We start from the raw sequence: 21,076 nt of genomic DNA on the forward strand, positions 1-21,076 counted from the left end.
GGGTGTGGGGACTGGGGGGGTTAAAAACATCAAAAGTTATGAAAAGCAAGATTATGCCACCACCTGACCTTGTTCGCTGCTCCTAAAAGAGCTCTCATTACAAATATTTCACTTTCTGTTTGTGTTTTTAGGGTTAGAACCTAAGACGTTGTAATTCTCTCCAAGTAAAAGTAAAAAAGCAGACGTCAACCTGTTCACAGCAATTTCAACTGTAGCCTGTAAAACCCATCAGAGAGGAAAAGGGAATTCTTGGTTTAGACAGTTAGTGATCTTTCTAGACATTTACTATCCCATAATCAGCCATTTGACTTTTACAACTTTTTCTCTACCACTCTAATAGCCAGATTTTGAGAAGATAAAGTAAATGTGGTAATCATTATACAAAGCTTATATAACCTAACGCCCTGATGCCAAACACATTTTGACCTCTCTCAGTGGAGGATGGACATACCAATCACGAGTGACAAACTGCTGCAGCTGGCCATCTCACGCCTTTACAATCTCATGGCTTTACAGTCTTTCATGCTCACACTGAGTAGCTGACCACTATGAAAGGTTATCTGGTGAATTATGGGCGAATGTTAAAAAGTCTTTTAACACAGCCAACACTTCCCAGTCCTAATGTACAACAGGAAAAATGTAAGATGTGATATTCCTGGAAACCTTTCGATGAAGCTGCCAAAGGTGAAAGTAGATTTGCACTGGTCACAGCTACTTTGTAAATCAAATTTTTTATTAAAGCCTATCAAATAAAACCATGGTACTATACTTGTCCATCTGTAGCACATGGATGTAAATCTCACATTCTCCTTTTTTTCATGTTTGGATCTATTCCAACCCTCTGTCCCTCTGGAGCATGGGCTTTGCCACAAAACGCCCCAAAAAATGTGCCTTCTTTCACCGTTCCTTCTCAGAGAAGGCGCGATAAACTTATCTGCCCAACTGGCTAATCATCACAATGGGATCGCGTACTACATTAATGCTGAAGCGAAGAAAATGCACGCATGTGTCTTTCATTTTAGGGCACTTCTTCAATTAAGTGCTCAGCAAGCTCAACATGGAGGTTTCTCAAATGTTTTTCTTGATCCCAAGTAAAAGCCATTCAATGTGACTCTGAGTTCAGGGATTTATTTTTACAATGGGGAGAGTCCCGCGGCCGGCATACTGAAAGCACCTCTCTCATAACATTCCTCAGACACGAAGGGAGCAGATACACCGCTACATGTTTAGCCAAAGAAAAATCAAAAGAGTTTCCTCACTAATCAAATGTCAATCAAACGTGTACCCTTGCCAGGGTGAGCAGCATGTGTGAGATGGGTTCGCCATACGGTAAAGGGATGTTCTCTTTTACAACATGACCCCATGTGCATGCCCTAAACATGACATGTACCATCTGCGTCAGTGCTCCCTCCTGTCACTGTCGCTCACTGAATCACTTGATGAGAGACAGTGATGTCATGTCACATCCCTGCTCTTCATAACCACTGAGTCCAGCTCTGGATGTTCCAGCGCACTCTGAAGAGCCACAGACTGGGTCCACATGCCGGCTTGACCTCTGACCTTTCTGCTCCCCTGCAATCTTCAGCGCATAAGGAGACAGCACAATTCACTGCTGTCACATAAATCAGCTTAATTAAGCACACAGCGACACTAATAATACCATAATTAGTGGCTGAAAAGACGAGCTAACACTACATCACTGCTTTGTTTCATCCAAACAGCAACACTTACATAAGCTTCTGCCCAACATGCCACTAATGTGTTAACTGGGAGTTGATGTGTGGGAGGCAAGAACCACCCACATTTTTGGTCACATTTGGCCTTAATGTGCTACAGTGGTTACCATGACTAATCAGGAGTAAACCATGCATGCATGACAAGCAAAAAAACATGTTTGTGAGTGGGAAAGATGCACATTTTTCAAAATCCTCGCCTCCTCTCCAATGACCGGCTTTAAGACAATTCACTATGTCTACATGTGAGTGGGGTGAGAGGAGAGGTGACGGATAGGCAGGTTACAACAGGCCGCTGGACTGAGGAAAGACCACTGTTGAACTTTAGGTAATTGCAGAGTAGGACAGCTATTAGAGCAGGAACAGAGGTGCTGCAAAGAGCAACATCTGAAATCACCCTCAATGACTACAACTGTACACGCAAACTCATGCCTGTCTTAAGATAAACTGAAGCGCATACTTTCCAGTCACATGAAACTTTCTGGAAAGCTGGTCTACACAATCAAGACAGACAGTGAGACAACGACAGACACAACCAGAAAGAAGATATGATTAAGTCTCATGTAAGCTGTCCTATATGATGACTAGATAACCTGCTAAAAAAAACTAGGTGAAGGGATCCATAAGCTGAATTCCACTCCTCAACTCACATCATTTATTAACTGCAAAACAAGGACCTGTGATATTTTCATTTGTTTTTTTTCTTCCTTTGTTCATCACATCACAGGCTGATACTTGAAACGTTTCTTACATTTAGTCCCTCAACCAGACAAACATCAAAAGATTGTGTACAACTCAACAAGTGTCCTTTAACAAGACAATGAACTCCCACAATAGCTCCAGGGTTGCTGCCCTGACCTTGCAACCATGCTAACAAGCATCCACCTTCACAGTGTGGCTCAAAGACAGACAGAATAAACACTAGAGCAATACTGAGAAACCTCTGTTCAGATCCAGATCAGTCTGGTCTCCTAACTTTATTAAAACTGTGGTTCATGTTACTGTAATTATGTAGTGCTGTTCAGATCCTTTACTCAAGTAAAAGGGGAAATACCACAGTGTAAAAAATATATTTAAATAAAAGTAGAGAAGTATAATCAGCAAAATGCACTTTAAAGTATCAAAAGCAAAATAATTCATAACAGCCCCTAAAGGATGGCATTATTATTACTGATACATCATTTTACTGTTGTAAATTGGCCAAGGTGAAAATAATCTTAACTACTTTGTGTATTGTTGGGTAGCTCATCTTCAATAATGTATTCATAAGCTGATATAAGCGGATGTTTTATATGTGAAAATCTTTATCTTGTAAATACTTTTAACTACAATTGTCCAAAAAATGAAGGCAATAAAAAGTAAAATATCAGGGTAATACTGAAAGTAGAAGCATCTCAACAATGCACTCAGGTGCAATACTTCAGTGAATGTGAATGAGTTATTTTCGACTTATTTTCTGTGAAAACTTTGGGTTCCCACTGAGTCTTTTCTCAGCACCTTGGCCACTAGACTGTGGAGGATTCGCGTCATGCTCTGACAGGCTCCATAGACATAACTGAGCTCATTATTTAGAGCTTCAGTTGACTGTTTATAAGCCCAACTAAAACCCAGAAGACATCATACTCAAAACATAAGTATTGCTAATCTTTATTGGAAAAAGGCTCCAACGTCCATCCCTACACTAACTATGGTGGGCTGGAGTCCTTAAGAAAACGCATTACTGCGAAAATGTGTCACTGATGTCACAAACAATACAGTTTCACATAAAGAGATCTGTTGCTCAGATCGTTATTGTTCCTTTGCTGTGAAATAAAATAAAAATATATAGAACTGAAAATTTCCTTTTCACTTGTCTATGTGATGTTTCTAGTGAGCAAAAACACTTGTGCTTAGTTTTTTTCCCTCCCTTTTCAATAAAATATCCTATTTCCGATAAGGGTTTTAGCTGTACAAACTGGTAGCATAAGTCAGACTCTTTAGTTGACTCAGCCATCTTTAATGCAGTAACTTTTCAGATGGTTTGATATAGTATCATTTGCTTCAAAGTTCAACATGGCTGTGGCTGAGAAAGTAAGGCTGTGAGCCTGCTTTGAAGCAAACATTACAGAGTAACGATGATAGCCATCAGTACAGGGTCTGTCTTGAGTGATGCCTAGAACCACTAGGCCCTCCTGGCATTGCAGTGACCCCAAACCCAGCCAAGATATGAGCCTATGGTGGAAAGAGATATTCAGTATTTTACCCACTGGGTGACGTCATTATGGAGCATTTTTCCCTCAGCTATCAAGGATGTAATTTTGGTGTTACTGATTCCTCATATTTGTGTCAAATAACTCTTAGAAAGATCTTACATGATCCATCAGTTTTATGTGTTTGAGATAACTTTTTTACCTTTCACTTCAGAACAGGATACACGAGGCAGCATTAAGATTCCTGAACAAAGACAGTAAAGTTTCATGTTACAAAGAGTGTCTGGCTGCCTTTCTGTTTGTCCGTCGGTCTGTTTGTCTGTGGCTGAGCCCAGATGTCAGCTGGTATGAAGACATCTGCCCTGCCAGAGGTCTAAAAGCCTTGGAAGCTGTTGAGGTATCTCAGAGGATACCACTTGTCTGCTGATGACAGGCTGAATACCAAGTACATCAGGCACCAAGTGACTAAATCCCACTAGATATAGACAAGACGGAGTGTTTTAAAAGGGACTTCAGAGCAAAAACATTGTATTCAAAGGTGCCTGTGGCTTCAGAAAAGCCAGTTGCCAGTTCTGTAATGAGCTCAATATCAAATATAAAGCTGAAGATGGCATAACATCAAAGCCTGAAACTTGGTTTCAAATCTTAAATATTTCTCTGCAACATTAAATATTTAAAACTAAATGAGTTTAAGACTGAGCTAGAATTAACACCTCATGGTTGTGCGCCTCCTCCAACCAGACCACAGTGACCTTTGACCTTTAATCACCAAATTCTAATCAGACCATCCTTGAGTCCAGGTGGATGTCTGTGCCAGATGCAATGAAATTCCTGATTTATCCAATCGATAGAATGGGACGGACATGAGGTTACGATGACCTTGACCTCTCACAAAAATAGGACAGACGGACAGCCCAAAAACACTGATCAGTTTTGATCGACAGACATGAGATCATCTTTTTCGAACCAAGACCCACCCACTTCAAAACGGCGACTACAGCATTTTGTGTGACAAAACACAAAACAGAGAGACATGATGGTACTAAAAAGAAAAAAAACAGATGACAGCCTCATACAACTATTGCGGGCAGGGCACTTATTGGCCCCTTTGAATAATATAAACACAGCAATTGCTGTACACAAACACGGACGAACCACATCAAAAGTGCTTCAAGGGGATGACGCCACATGCGATCGCGGAGGAATGCTGCTGAGAACCGTCTGAAGTGATCAAATGATGAGTGACTCTTTGAGTGAAGTGTCGGCTACACGCATTCGTCCTCCGCCACATCCTCCGCTGTGGCTTCAGCCTTTGCGTAAACATGACAAGAGAGAACAAGCAGTGACTGACAGTTGTGTGAAGCGTGTGGACCACAGCTGTAACTCAATTATAACAGTAGCTCGTGTAAGCGGAGTACTCTCATCTACAAAACCACGAAAGTTATTTATCCAGGACTCAGGAACGTGACAGCGTTACAACAAAATGGTATGTGCCTGACCACCACTGAGTTCCTCATAATGCCTGAACAATATATCAGAGCTGTCACTCAGTCGACAGTCATTCATTGGAGGTGATGTTATTGCTCTTTCTCCAATGAGCTACTTTGTACTGAGTCTACAGCTATTCCCTTTGCCCTCAGGACTCTTGACTCTGACGTGACCTGTATTTTGCACATGCAGGACCTTAAAGAAGGGACAGCTGTGAGAGTATTCCTGCCTGTGTCCGACTCCCATCATCCCAAAGTGTTGCCCCTGGTCAGGCGGAGTCACTCGCAGCCCCACACCCTTCGTTTGGCAGCCCATTCAGTGCCAATCACAGGGCAATATAACTGCCAGACTCTTTACAGACTGATAGCCTCCAACAGAGGGAGGGTCAGGGTGTGGGAGTCTGCTGCATAGCTCTCCACCAGCAAGGGCCCCTAGGTGCCCATTGGTGACAGCTATCATTCACAGTGCAGAACAATGCTGGCAGATCTTAATGAAAGGGAAGGGGGACAGCTGATGTCTGCACTGATATTAAACAGTGTCGCCCAGAGGCTGCCTGGAACCAAAACTGAATGGGATGGGGACTGATACAAAAATAGTTGAGTGAATATAAAAAAAAAAAAAAAATTTTAAAATGCCCACCAAGATCTGAACAAAAACGAAGCAATGATAATGAAAAATAATAATAAAAAAAAATATCAGCAGATTTCAAGTTCCTTTACTGAAATTGGCTTTATTGGCCATTTTTCTTCTTCACTGGGGGAAATACACATTAGATGACAAGTACAGTGTGTAAAGCAGGTGTGTTGAGGAAACATTTTTCGGAAACATGATCCAGATGAATGAGATGGGCAAAATACATCTGTCTCAGAATAAGGTTTCTCTCAATACTACAAGTGTTGTTGATCTTTCGCTTCCCCTCTTCATGCACTTTGCAAGAAGGTGAAGTTGAGCCAGAACCCCTACTGTACTCCTCGTACTGGAAACACAACAGGTGCCGGACGACATTTTTATATGCGTTATTTATGTTCTAGTTGATATTTCAAAATGAGAACATAAATAAAAGTAATACAATATGGCAACAGGATGAGCAAGACAGTTTCAGTTTCAGCAACAATGTATATTTTTTGAAGCCAAACCTGCAGAGAAGAAACATGTTTTCATTTAATATAATTTAATCATTTATTTTGGAAGTGATGAAAGTATTTTCTTTCAAAAAAAATGTGTTTGAAATGTTAATTTCCTGGTATCTCAGGGTTAATTTTGACATTACAAACAGAAATCCTACTTAGAAACTAAATGAATGAATAAAATCCTTTTTTTTCTTTCCTACTCTTTTGTTTTTCTTTTACTTTCACTTACTACCAATGCCAACCACTCTTGACTCACTATCTTTTCTCCAAACAGTCACACTGACACACAAAACTATAGCCGTCATTTTTTTACAAATATACATCTTACATCTACTACAGACGGTGAAGCTCTAGTTTATATTTGGTATCGAATCAAGATGAGCTACAAATGTATTCTCCCTCAACGAAGTTATGGTTTGCTGAACATGTCAGTGTTCAACATCCGGTTATGATTTAGGTCTGGCAGGGTCTAGCAGAGGTCAGGATCTTAACGTTGTTTCTCATGGTCAGGACTGAGGGATGAGGGGCATCGTATCCCAGTGTGCGCACTGGCCCTTGCTTCACCACTCCATACAATGATGCATCATTATGTGTCAGGGAAAAATGCAGCGCTGCTCTGATCACAGTGACTGATGAGCTGCTACTGTGGAGACCATGGAGGGCAGGTATCCCATCATAAACAGCATACATGCACTACATGTAAGCACTCACATAAATAATTTCACCCACTGAAAATACAGAAGACTAAAACCCAGTCACATGGTTCCTCAGTGCTGATGCTCAATCTGCTACTTTTAACTGTGTCTATAAACTTAGGTAAACCTATACTGTCTTTTTTTTCCTTTGCAACGCTGATCAGCAAACATGTTCAACAGATGGTTTCACTCTTCTGAAAGACCTCCATTAGGCCCATCAGATCCTGCTTGTTTAGGCACCCGGTGGCTTTAAGCTGGGCTCGGCAGCACCTCATTTAGCATGTGTGTTCATGGATCCTCCGTCCTTATGATTAAGTCTTTCATTCAAGCATGAAGTAATCAGAAGTAAGCCAGGTCAGCTTAGCTGCCACAGAGAGCTCTGATCATATGGAGGGGCCGTCAGTGCTGGATTTCCCAAGGCTTGATCAAGACTCCTGTAAAAGCCAAGCAGGCGGTGGCTGTATTGTATGTTAAGAGGTGTCACGAAGCTACATCTGTCGCACCAGACATCTCCTGAGAAACCTATGCACTGATGGAAATGTTGGTGAGACACGATATTGGCCAGAGAGCATAAAGTCAGGTCTGCCTATGTTTACAAAATGGAACCAAGGTTTTCAGTTGTCCCTGTGGTTTGAACTTGACTCATGCAGCAAAAGTCTGTGTTGTCGGGGGGGGGCTAGCTCGAGGGAGAGATGGATGATTCTGGTAAAAAGTTGACACTATGAGGAATTTCCTGTCGTGTGGTGTTATCAGAAAAACAACAGAATCCTCCACTGTTTTACTTCAACAGCTCAAATTCAACAATGGAGTTGCTGATTAAATACTTGGGCTGTTGGCAAAGAAGACAACTGCTGATGTGAGGAGGTTCCCGTTCAGTCAAAGCAAAAGGCGACCACTCAAACAGAGTTCAGTGAGGCTTTGAGAGCCGACTGAAACGGATCAGTAAAGTAAGCTCCAGCAAAGAGCCAAAAAGGTGTTTTGAATCAAATGGCAAGCTGCCATTGGTTTAAATTAGCCTGCGAAGAGTTTTCACGATTCCAACTTTTACTGTGGGCTATTTTTCAAACTTCATTCTGCATCTCTTGACATGATGGAAAATGAACCTGAGCGAAATGCTGAGAGGGTGTTTCAAAGAAAAGACTACGCAACAGTGTAGGAGGATGTTGCTACTCACCGTACTGGCAGCTGGGTCCGTTGAACCCTGCAGGGCAGTCGCAAAGCTGGGTGGATCCCTCCCGACACTGGCCCCCATTGAAGCACACACCATAGCTACACACAGCTATGGCAGCAAGGGAAGAGAGAGAGAGAGAGAAAAAAAAAATAGGTGAGCAAAGCAGAGACACCTGGCTGTTGCCATGAAATGTCAACATCTGCAGTTTCAAACGCTGACCTCTTTCTATCAAAGCCTTATCATCGGCCTGTTAACTCCTGACTAAAGAGGAGCCTTGATTCTCCTTCATTCACACTAACCAATGTAAGAGGAATCCACCACTTGGCTCTTCTTGAGAAGAGAGACAGGTTTCTGGCTAAGAGAAAGAAACGTCTAAACTCAGTTTTTCTATAAAACCAGAGTGTTTAACATGAGTGGCAATAACAGCCTGTGTGACTTTTAAGGAAAGGTGGCCTCTTTCCCGCATAGTTTCAGAATGTTACCTGAGAATGACCTGGATCGATTAAGTGAACTTTTGATCACTGTCACAAGAAGTGATTATACAGATGTGTCTGTGTGAGTTAAGAGGTAAAAAAAAAAAAATCAGAGAGCCACAGGGCAAGTGTGGCTCATCCATCTCTTGGAGCCGGTGGCCCTGCATCCGTAAATCCTTGCAAGTCAAACTGCTCTCACTCATTAAGATGTGAAATTCAAAGAATCCAGGCTCTATAAACAGTGAGAGCCACTAGGTAGCTCAGAACACGTGAATCCACCTCAGAGGTGTACCATCGCATTCCATACACTCACATTAATCATGACAGTAGTTCACCTACGACTGTGTGTGTGGACGTACAGTACATGTGTGCTACAGTCTGCCTGCCTGTAGGCTTATCTGATGTGTTTTGAGACTAACGTCCCTGTGAAGTAAGACAGCTGTTTAAGCCAGGCCTGTTGTTTGCGCTCTCTTGAGCAGAGTACAGTGCTTAGTGATGACAGGTCCAGAGGACTGATGTCTATCATTGCTCCTCCTGACTGGCAACATGCGGACACCCGGAGTGGTCCAGTTAATCACAAGAGGAATTTAAATGTATGATTGTGGAGACGTCCTCTGAAAGCCAGACATGCATTTTTCAGCCCATCTAATCCAACCAGAGGCGGCATGACCAATCATCACACCAGGTGCTGCCAGTTCTGATGCCATTTATTGGCCATATATGGTCATAGTGATGGTATCAGTGCGCCCAGGGCAGCTCAAACAAAAACAGTGTAATTTTAGCTTCTACTGATCTGAACTTTATCTTATCTTTGTTCTTAATGTTGCTATTTTTGTTGCTATTATATGAACCTTCGAGTGTTTTCTGTATGGAGTGGGCTTTCATTTTCTATTCATATTTTCTATTTTTATTCTGCCGTGCTGCACAATTAATTTCCTCTAGGACAGCTGTAAATTCATATTACAGCAACAGAGAGTTGCTGCCTTCCTCTGTTTTATTTTAATTGTAAATGTTGGATGTCAAAGAAAAGACATAATTTCCCACATCAGCCATGACACCCATCAACATGTTGATGTTCCAACCCCTGAGTGCTCAGTAGTTATATTTCTACATGACTACATGAGTACTCAGTCATATGGGTCACGCCCATTTTTGAAGTCAGCCTTCACCTTGATCTCAACTACACACCTGTAAAGTTTCATGACTGTATCTTCCACAGTTGTCATGCTATCGTGATGATAAAATACGTCCACAGACAGACAGACATATAAACATATAAACACTTGCCAAAGTACTCCAAACTGCCTCTATGGTAGTTCCTGCTACTGTAGGTGTCCCCAGGACCATGATGACACACACATACACACACAGAAGAAGTATTTTCTGACATTTGTAGGCTAACATTTTTGATTTTTAGAAAAAATAAATACATTACTTTTAATTCTAATTACATCTAAATATCTCCTCCAAATTCTTTTAAACAGAGGCAAAGGTACCATGCTCTGCTGAGGAAATGGGAAAGTGCTTCAGGGTGTGAAAATATAAGCTGTCTCAAGTGCACATGCAGTCTGGCTTCAACTGTATCATGTCAGCCACGGGGAATAACATAACATTTCCAAGCTAAGGAGGAGGACTTTGAGAGATGATCTCTAATAATCACAGATGAGCCCAAGTAATTTCATCCATGTCTCTCAACAGATTTGAAGGGCTCCTTGGAAACCAGCGCTCAGCCTAAACATCCGCCTGTCATCTGGCCCCATCCTCCGACACCTGCTCAACAGTTGGTCTATCCACAGAGACTACAACAAATGACCCACACACATACATGCACACACACTGCACAAAACACAACCCAAAACAAACCAATATGTCTCTCTCGCTGTCTCCCACACATAACATAGACCAAACATCTTGAATCTGTGTTGTGCTCAATAACTAATAACCCAACATTTTGCCCAAATTTGCAAAGCTACTGAAATCCTACCTCCAACAGGAAGACCATCTCACCACTGATAATCTGCCCATGATGACTTCCAGTTCCTCAAGACTGTGTGGCTACAACAGCTATGATACACTGTAGTGCTTCAGCATACATTAACATAACTAACATAACCCCCTCTGTCATTATCTAATGTGAGGGAACTTTGATGTGGTGAAAGCAACAGATGACAGACAAGCAAGAAAAAGAAAAAAAAAACATTTCTGAGTGGTCAGGTTTAATTGCACAGTTTCAACTAGATCCAAGTTCCTCAGGACAATGATATTACCACCGGCTGTGAGAGATCAAATTAATGAGACATTCCTAAATTGTGGTGAAAAAGCTTTAAATGAACTAAATCACCAGCAACAAAGTAAAAGGTCAGATGTCTCTCAGAGTCACTTCAGGGTAACATGGCTAAGAGACAACAAGGGGAATGTACATTCCCCCTTCTGAGATGTGAGACTCACAGGATTGTTGGCAGCTAACCAGGGCATTTTTGGGCCGCCCCCATCCTGAGCCCCTGGTTAATCTTCCCTGAAATAATTCCTTAATGTGGCATGCAGTGTGGCATAAAACTCACTCTCATCTGTCGCTGTGAATGTCTCAACTCTATTACAAAGACACCTTCTCTGAGAGGATTAGCAGCCTCCACAAAAAGAAGAGACAGACAGAGCAGGGGTCAGCGACTCGTGCCGAGAGACTGAAAAGCAATGAGCAGGTGTCACCCTTACAGCTTCTGAAGGGGATGACCACATCAACACAGAGGCAGCCCTGTGTTTGTTTAGGCTCTGTCGATCTGTTTAACCCCCAGAGTGCAACCCAGAGAGAGACCACATTTAGGGCAATTCACAGACACAAAGGCCCACCACTCAGGGCTGCCATAATTGCTGCGCACCGAGCCGAGCACTGTATTTTAAGGCAACAAATCATGTTTTGCTTCGCAGAGGAATGTGTCATTTCAAAGAGTTCCAGTGAAAACCAGAGGCAGCTATGTCAGATGATCTCTGACAGGTTTCTTTGAAAAGATTTAAATACCATTTGAGCTAGACACTAGGTCAGGAGGAACAAAAATGTCTTAGTGTGCAAGTCCCTGCAATTAGAATATCTGCGGCTTTCCCTGCATCCAACATCATATTGTATGTCAACATAACACACCTGTCATCCTTTTTTCCAAGTAGAGGGGTGAAATATTGATATGATACATTTCCTCTCTAATGTTCCAGGGATGTGACTTAGACAGGGTAATGGTATTCATGGCACTCAGACTAAACAGGAAACAGTTTGTATATGCAAAAACATATGAAACATTGAATGGACAATTAAACATGCCATTAATTTTCTGCAGCCTAATTTATTGCACCCCATTCGCCATTGCGTCTAACTGAAAAACAATGTCATGGTACTGAATGCATTTTTACTACCTGTACAAACTGTATAACTGTTATACCTAAACCTAACTATCCCCAGCATGACCAGTATAAAGGTTGGGTCTGTCTGTCCTAAAACCATTTTCCCTCTTAATGTCTGCAGCTTGATAATATTGCCTCCATTTGGCAAACACACCATTAAATGAAGTGGAAAAGCCTAGTATTTGCACCAAGATTGACTAGTATTCAACAGCAGTTCATGAGGATATTAAGATCATTAAATTGAAAAACAAGCATCAATTTGCACTTTTAACAAGGTGGCCATCCTGATCAATATCCGCACAGCCAAGTTCACCGTCTTTGGAAGAGGTCCAAATCTGCGACTGTCATTTCAGCAATGTCATGTGATGTCTTTGGGTCGGTGTTTCCTTATCTGAAGTCTATGAGAGCTATGTTTGCTCGGCAGTCTCATACTAGTTAAAGTCCAATGCTACGGTCTGTTCCCATTAGTTCTTACAGTTGGCGTGAACACCTTTAAACAGGCCTCAAGTTGTTGAGTAAACTGGTATTTGCTGATATCTGACAGCAATTCCACAAACTTTAAAAAATGTGGTAGCTTTGTTTTCAGGACTCTGCTGACCTTACTTCTTTGCTGCACATTACTCCTTAGATCAAAAGGACTCTGTCGGTGTAACCAGTGGCTGTGTGTTGATGGAGCAAACAGTTTTGGTGTGTTTTGGTGTGTAATGCTCCATGTTATGTCTCAGTCGGTTGATTTCTGTCTGGATCTCTGTATACGTCTGGGTCTGCGTCTATTTGTGTTCAGCTATGCACGATGTGGTCCCCATGACCGATGACATAGTTGTTGCTGTGTTCTGTGACACACATACACACACACTCACACACACACACACAAAGACCACCCATGGACATACAGAGGACCATTTCCTCTTTTCTGGCTACTGGGCCTATTTCACATTTAGCTACCTTCGCCAGCCTGGTCCCACCACAAAAGGGGGCCAGTTCCTATTCAGCAGTTAACGAGGACGACAAACTGGAGGAGCCATTGTCCCTGCTCCTCAGCCCCTGTCACAAAGCTTATTGTTGCTATCAATCAACATAACTGCTTGTTTCCACTCCCGGCTAACCCCGTCCATCCTCACCCGGCCCGTGGCTACTGGCTGAGGTAAAAGGTTTAACCCACTGATTGAGTGGTCCTCCAAACATTTAAGTGGAGGAAGTCGCCATCACAAAGTCAAGAGCTCTTCACCTTCGGGAGAAGCAGATAGTCATCGAGCCAATTGGAGTCTTTACAAAACACACAAAAGTCACCTCAGTTGTGCTAGGGGATACTTCAAACAGTCCGCTCTGCCTCCACAAGTCAACTAGCTGACTTCTAGTGGACAAGACGTCATTCACTGTGTTGTGAGACCTTCGAACAGTTGTAGCTCTAAGATCTTCAACAGGATAGAAATGTAATTTTTGATAATCGATTAATTGTTTTACTCTAAAGGCATTTTTGTTAACCAATCTCTGGTTCCAGCTTCTCTTAAGTGAGGATTTGCTGCATCTCTGTTTTGTATCATTGTAAACTGAGTAACATTGGGCTTTGGACCAACGATTAACAAAACTAGGCATGTGAAGACATCACCTTGAACCAATTTTCACTTGTCTGGCATTTTATAGACTAATAGATCATTCAAGATGCTAATTTGCTGAATAATTGACGCTTACATTTTTCATGAGTTGCGGCACTAACTTTCACTTCTGCACAAGTGCATCCCTATACATTGATAGAACTGCAAGGATTTTTGCTTGACTCCCCACTTTGAGCACTCTTTGAGCAATAATGCTGGAAAACATCTGAAGTTGGAAAACAAAAAAACTCAGGAACTCTAAATCAAATCTATTGTGTGAATGGAAAATGCATAAACCTTCATAATTAGATGATAGTAGCCTGAAACACAAATATGGAAAACAAGAGGGAGGGGGTCAAAACAGTGGAAAAATATGTGAAAACAACCAGACGTTTGCTGTGCTGTGGTACATTATTTTTCCAAATATGCGACTAATTATGCTAAGCCAAGAATGCTGGAGAGCACAACAACTGAGCCCATAAATTACAATACTGAGGGACGACGTCAGCAACTGCACAAAGTGCGGATACAGAGCGAGAGAAAGTAAACAGCTGAACTGAAGAAAGGACAACTAGACAACTTGCAGCCACTTCTCAGCCACTGTGTGCGCGGCATCTACAACACGATTTGACCCTCGGTTCTGCTCGACCGCCTCACAATAACCACAGGTCATTAGCCTAATTTCCTTACACTGACATTTTATTAGGGAACACACACAAGAGCGACGACAACAAGTGCAAGACACTAAATCACTATCTCAGCACAAAGCATTCCCATCTTCCCCACTCTACCCTCATTCGGGGGTTTTCAGGGGATTTTCTCAAGCTGTAGATTTTGCAAAGCAGATTTTTCCTTTTGGATGTTGGAGGTGCTGTTGAAAACAGCCCCACAGATTGTATTGTGCTGACTGAGGTACAGTACAGATAGAGCATAGCAAAGTGCGCAGGAGTGGGAGAGGGAGGATTGCGGTGTGAGCTTCCTTTTATCCTGGTTCAGTGGCTCAGAGAAAAGGGTGATTAGTTTGTCCCATCTCAAAGTGCTGCCACGTCTTTGGTTACAGAGATAAAAGCCCTGCCTCACGTCGAAGAGAGCAGCCATTGTCACGCGAAAAGAGAAACAAACCCCCCCCCCACACACACACACACACCACTCGTCTACTTAAGTGAGGGGAAACACTGGGCAGTCCTGAGGGATGTCTCTGTGAGACATTTCTTCATGAGTGTTTTAAAACAAACCAGACTCCCTGAAGATGCTTCCTTGTATAATTTAATACTGTAACCTTCCTTCTGGACACAAAGAGCTCTTTGAAGAGGGCACTGATGCCATAATAAGACACTGATGAAAGGCGCATCTTCTCTTGCTCCCCAGCCCAGCCACTTCCCATCAGAGGGCTCTCCCACAGAGCAACGTGTCTGTACCGTGGGTTTGAGGGCTGGGCGTTAAGCACATGTTGTGTTCCCAGGCAGGGCTCGGAGGACAGGAAAGTGGGAACTGACTTGTCAGTTAACTGGACAGGGGACAAACTGTTTACAGGAGGGCTTTGCCAAGGGTCTTTCTATGGTATGCAGGCTATGCAATCTGGATCACTGGCTGTAAAATCCCATCAAAGGAGGCTTCTTGGTCTCAGCGGTGTGAAGCTAAGCTGATCCACAAGGAGATGAGCTCCTGGCAGCTACAGTGTGACCAACAGAACCACTTGTCCGTACATGGACTTATGAGTCAGAGTTAGAGTGGGGAGATTCATTTTTGTTATTCTTCATTCTGCTGATGGCTTCTCTGCTTTCATTTCCATAATTCAGTCCTCTCAACCTGCACTACCATGTCACACCTCTGAATGAAGGATTGTGGCGTGACTGTGCGGATGAGAGCTAAGATCTAAACATTTTGACCTGTGCTGTACACTGTGAAGTAACTGGCCACTGCTAAGCTCTGCAGAGCCATGACCTCACTCAGATTGTAATTGTTTTTTGTTGCATGCAGAACAAGATAGTGCAGTGCAAATCCTATTAGAGGGAGAATGTTAACACTTGAACTCTTTCAGCACTGGGGGATTATATTCCCCGCGTCCACATCTAAACCCTGTGGGACCGTTGTAACAACACAAGTGCTGCGGACATGGCACTGACTGATAACATCTGCTGAGGAGTCTGGATGGGCAAAGCACCTCTTGACCCTTTTGACCTCTCTCTGAAAAGCTTTTATTCAGAGGTCTACACCAATGGTGAGGTGATGTTTGAAGCATCCGTCCCACTGCTGAGTCAGGAAAAGACATACTTGTCTTTTAGTAAACATCCCTACCTGCACATTCTTTCTATTTCACGCAAAAACATTGCTGATAAATGTGAATTTCTTTTAGCTTTTCAAGTGATAGAAAATAGGAAAATGTAAGGAATGAAGGAACTTACGATAAAGACAACCAGCTTCTCCGTTAAGTTGAGACCATCCAGGGCAACACTTATACACAGTCTGATAATCCTGTCTGTACACTTGTCTGTATGCTGTGTAGTATGCCGTCCTGTTAAAAATGACAAACAATGGGTTAAAAACTTTCAATCAAACAAGAGTCTTTGTAGTATTCCACTGTATAACAATAGAGCAAGTGTGTGTGTGTGTGTGTGTGAGAGAGAGAGTTACATAGGGATTGTCCGACTTAATATTTGGCACATATCATTCTCGATGCTTCGTGTGGTTGAATGTCAGTAGATTAAGAAAAATAAACATGTAATCTGTTCAAACGGCTCCAGGTCTTTTAAGTAACATGCAGTATAATGTTCAGCAAACATTTTCACAGACTCTTAAGGCACCGTTTGAAAGGGTGAGACTGGCAGACTCTACTTCAGAGAACGGTGCCTATCCCTGTACTTTGGGACCCCTCTGCTCCACAATCATTACGCATTGTGGGAACACGTTTTGTTTTCGGCGAGTAATTGTGGCCTTGACTGCCTTCAAAGCAGGGTTTGACATGGTAACACGGTAAATAATGCAGGGGGGGGGGGAGAAAGCGAGTGTGAGCGGCACAGTGACAAACTCCTCAAACTGACTCAGTGAGAAAGAGAGACTAAGACTAAAATGTTAGCATTAGGACCCTCCTTCAAAGGAATGTTGGCTGCAGGGCCGTCTGCGTGTTAAATAGATGGTGAAGTGGGGCTACACCTTGCACTTAACTGTATGAGAGGTTCAAAGCAGTGATTATAGCACAGGAGAGAGAGAGAGATGAAGAGGTAAAAGGAAGGAGGAGATCAGGGAGTGAGACATCATCTTGTTTGATAATGTTTGGAGATGGAGTTAAATGAAGTATCGAGGCCTCTCTGATGAATTCTTTTGGTTTCATGGCTCATGGAAACTACCCAGAACCATTAATTAATGTTTTGCTGAAGCCAGAGCTTAATCAGCAAAGCACTACATCCCCTGCAGGTGAGGTTGGGAGTGTTTGCATATGAACAGAGTCAGAGGCTTTGAGTGCAGAAGGGGAGGCGTAGACAGACTACAAATGAGGTGTATTACCCACCTTCTCTCGTATCCCATGCACCATGACTGCCCCACACAGCCTTGCTTCCACACTTTAACCATGCGTGTGAAGGCCTGCACACACGGCTGCCTCTGGGCAACCAGCGTCACCTCCCTCTCCACGCACACATTCGGCCTGGAACGAAAACAGTGGTAAAAATACTTAACATGTCAAAATGTTCTGCTGCGTTTTTTTTTTTTTTTTTTTACTGTTGTACAGATGGCAGCGGGGGAATTTATGAGCACTATAAGAAATGGTGCAGCAAAGATAGACAGACAAGGCTTGAATAAGGCATTTTCTAGATGTCAGTGATGTACCTGTGTTGAGGTGTAAGGCTGCTTATGCTGTCTGGTTTTGGTATTTTTAAACATTTAAAAAGGGGAATTCCTCACACATCCCCTTGCAGAACTCTGTATTAGAAAGCGCAAGAGACTGCCTGTAGTTCAACTTAATAGTCACCTGTCATGTGTTACCAAAAAGTCTTTTAGGGGGTAGCAGAGACATGAAAGTGGAAAAAAAAAATGTCTTCTTCAAATTCAAAAGTAAAACCCAAAACAAATAAAAAAAATCATAACCAGACAAGATCAAAATGTCTGAGATGTGATCCAGGTTTGCTGGGAAACAAAAGCATATGAAATGCAAACTCTGTAACCAGTTACCACTTCACTGCACAATATTTTCAAAATAAAATGAATAAAACAAAGCCATGCCGCAATTTTCAAGACAGTTCACATGAAACATTTATGGTGTGTCCTCTGGAAATACAGAAGGACATACATGTTTTCACTTGTATGCATATGAGACTGAATGTCGGCAGAAAGAGGAGACAGTTAACATTTTCACCCTGAGGTAAAATACGGTAAGCCTTCAGCTGTTATGTTATGTCCCTCTTACACAAAATCTGTCTGGTTCAACAGGCTGAGGTGCCACTGATGTCTTCACACCATCCGCTGCACCACACAGACTGAGGAGGCTCAGACCCAAAAAAAAAAAAAAAGTGCAACACGATCTCTGAAACATTTTCTCCTTTGGTAACTCTCCAAGGACAGACAGGAAGGCTTGGGCATATGGAGATCAGCAGGAATCCTAAGACAACATCCAGCTGCTCATCACATAAACAACAGTAATCACCATCACCTCCACCTGTACACATAATTGTATATGAAAGACCTCATTGTTAGTGGCAGGTAACAGCAGAGTAACTCTTCTCACACAATTCAAGCTATATATTTATCATTATGGGGTTTAAAATACCTGTTATGATTGACCGGCTCTTTGCTTTGAAGGATTTATAACAAACAGCCTCTAACTGAGTCAGGAATGCAAGTTAGACCATCCACATGGAGCCAATATATAATCATGTAAATCACAGGGATATTATGCATGGAGGCAAATAAAAACCATGACCAGAGTGCACAAGATCAAACTGAATCCTCCAGCATTCAGAAAATAGATGTGTCATCCATCTGCTGTTTGATACAACTGAAACAAGAGGAAAACAGTTTCGGGAGCCTCTGTTTTGTGCCTCTGGTTGAGTCTTTGGCACAAGTTTGTGCATGTGCAGGTGAAGCAGCACTTTTCTCAAACTTCAAAGGAAATGTGAAGCTGTTAAAACATCTTCGTAAAGATGAAGAGTAAACATCATCACCAAAGAATCTGTCTACTAAGCAAATATAAGCAAGTTACAAAACAAAGGAAAAAGGTTACTCACATATAGGGTTGCAGGTTGTTGGCGACGCCATACTGCAACGTGTGAGCCTCATTAATAAATATTAGGAAAAAAGAAAAAATAACAATATCCATTTTTTTTCTTCTCGGATTAGACTACAGCTTTAAAAAAAAAAAGTGATTCACGGGCAAACTCATTCATGAGTGTGACTCAGACGTTGACAAAACAAAAATAATGTCATAAATTAACAACCAAATAAAAGAAATCCGAGCAGTCCTTAGTAAACGCAAAAGGCGCGTAAAGGATCTTCCGTGTGGAAATGACCAAAACTAACCAAAAACGGCACAGCCATCCCACGCCAGGTGAGTTTTTTCTCGCTCTCTGTGACACTGACTGGGAAAAAAAAAACCGCAGCTCACCTACGCTTCCTCACTGCAGATGTTGGACTGACGGGCAAAGACTCATAGAGGCTGCGCGCTTTCTGCCTCCCTCCATTGACTTGATAATGATGGCAGGGGTTTGGTGGAGGGGTGGGGGTGCAAAGAGTGCCATCTATTATTCAGAGCTCCGGCAGCAGCCTCTGAAGCTCACACAAGACACCCCGCAGCCTGCGGAGAAAAAAAAGTGCACTGACGAACTAAAGAGACTTGGAGACAAATAGTTTTCTTCGGGATCAGATTTAATTAGTAGCACAAGCAACCCCGATGATGTTTCCTTTGAGACCGGCGCTCATAAATTTGCTGGTATTTTAACTACCACATTTATAAACGTTTATTAGGTTCAATGAGCAAGTAACGATGGAAAGATGCGCAGAGAGGTCTGGTGCAAGCTGCTCATGGTAGGTGGGACCATCCAGGAAGACGGGGTGATATACAATCGCCCATGAAGCAACAGAGGATGTTTGGGGTTGAAGCAGGGGAGGGTCTGAGGCAGCTAGTGGTCACTCTGCAGGGCAAACAGCTGATGGTGCGGTCAAAGGGTCATCCGGCAGGACTGACTGCTGCTGCTCTCTAAACAAAGCCTCCATTTGCGCGCATGTGTGTTCATGACCCCACAGAGTCCCGGGTCACCGCTGCCGGTGCAACCCTCGGAGGACAGCACCAATACAGCATGTTGTTTTAATTAGATCTGACGGATCAGCGCTCATCCAAGATATGTGCTGCCAACGTTAGAGTCAGTCTTTCAGCGCAACAGTGAGTCATATGGTGATGAAATTGCTTTGCTTGTTTATTTCTGGGCCCTAGAACCCCTATATCTGTGGCTGCATGAAGGCGTTTCAGAAGCCCAGGACCAAAAATATGTTGTTTGGACCCTACACTAACTCTTATGCAATTATTAAACATAAAATTCTGTAATAATATAAATGAATACATAAACTAAAACAAGGTCTAAAAACTAGACATTGACCTTCAATGCAGTTGATATTGTAGCCTGCCTTACTGGTGCAAATTGCCATGCAGATTAATCAAACTCACATGCAGTGAAACTTGTACCTTCAGGGACCTTTGGCCTCAGGGGCCACAGGGCAGTTGCCCACTTTGCCTGCCCTGGCACCAAAAACCCCAGTGGTCTCTGAACAACTGCTGCAAGTAGCAGTACCAAAATAACAACCTGAAGTTATCAGTGGATTCTTTTAACCATATTGGCAAACTTTTCCTAATCTCCAAATACTTTAAGCTGCCTAAAAATAATTACAAGAGACCCTAGGCCCTTAAGGGCCCTGAAGGTTGTCTGTCCTACTAAAACACAATGAATATGAAACTGGTAAAAGGCTCTTGCATTTTTACCAATATAACCTTGAGCCTCATCTCGGACAGGGAGCCTGTGTCAATGTCTGTTTTTAATATATAGGCTATATCAGTTGATATTATAGTGTATAATCTCAAACACATTTACATCCAATTAAATTACCACAAACTAAGTTACAGCAAGCCTTAACCAGTATAGCTAGGTACTCCAGTGGAGAAAACAGCCTACTGCTTTGTCTCAGACACTCTGGGAAAAATGTGTTGGTGTGTGTACAGCCTATCACAAA

The 21,076-nt window shown here is 42.5% G+C and overlaps 1 protein-coding gene across 3 annotated transcripts in view; it reads right to left on the bottom strand.

The window, feature by feature from the left end:
* megf6b (multiple EGF-like-domains 6b) overlaps positions 1-21,076 on the bottom strand; it is a 64,219-nt gene that overhangs the window by 42,074 nt on the left and 1,069 nt on the right. The window contains exons 1-4 of one of the 3 annotated variants that reach the window (XM_071494495.1): positions 19,461-20,995; positions 17,373-17,507; positions 16,270-16,379; positions 8,410-8,514 (exon numbers count right to left, since the gene is read on the bottom strand). In XM_071494495.1, coding sequence (XP_071350596.1) covers positions 8,410-8,514; positions 16,270-16,379; positions 17,373-17,434 — 277 coding nt within the window. In that variant the 5' untranslated portion in view covers positions 17,435-17,507; positions 19,461-20,995. Of the gene's footprint in view, positions 1-8,409; positions 8,515-16,269; positions 16,380-17,372; positions 17,508-19,083; positions 19,420-19,460; positions 20,996-21,076 lie in introns of those variants that run through there. The other 2 variants (XM_071494494.1, XM_071494493.1) reach the window with 2 other exon arrangements.

This window comes from Trachinotus anak, unplaced genomic scaffold, assembly GCF_046630095.1.
Source record: "Trachinotus anak isolate AG129_WGS33_773 ecotype Australia unplaced genomic scaffold, CSIRO_AGI_Tana_v1 ptg000013l, whole genome shotgun sequence".
Classification (NCBI taxonomy): domain Eukaryota; kingdom Metazoa; phylum Chordata; class Actinopteri; order Carangiformes; family Carangidae; genus Trachinotus; species Trachinotus anak.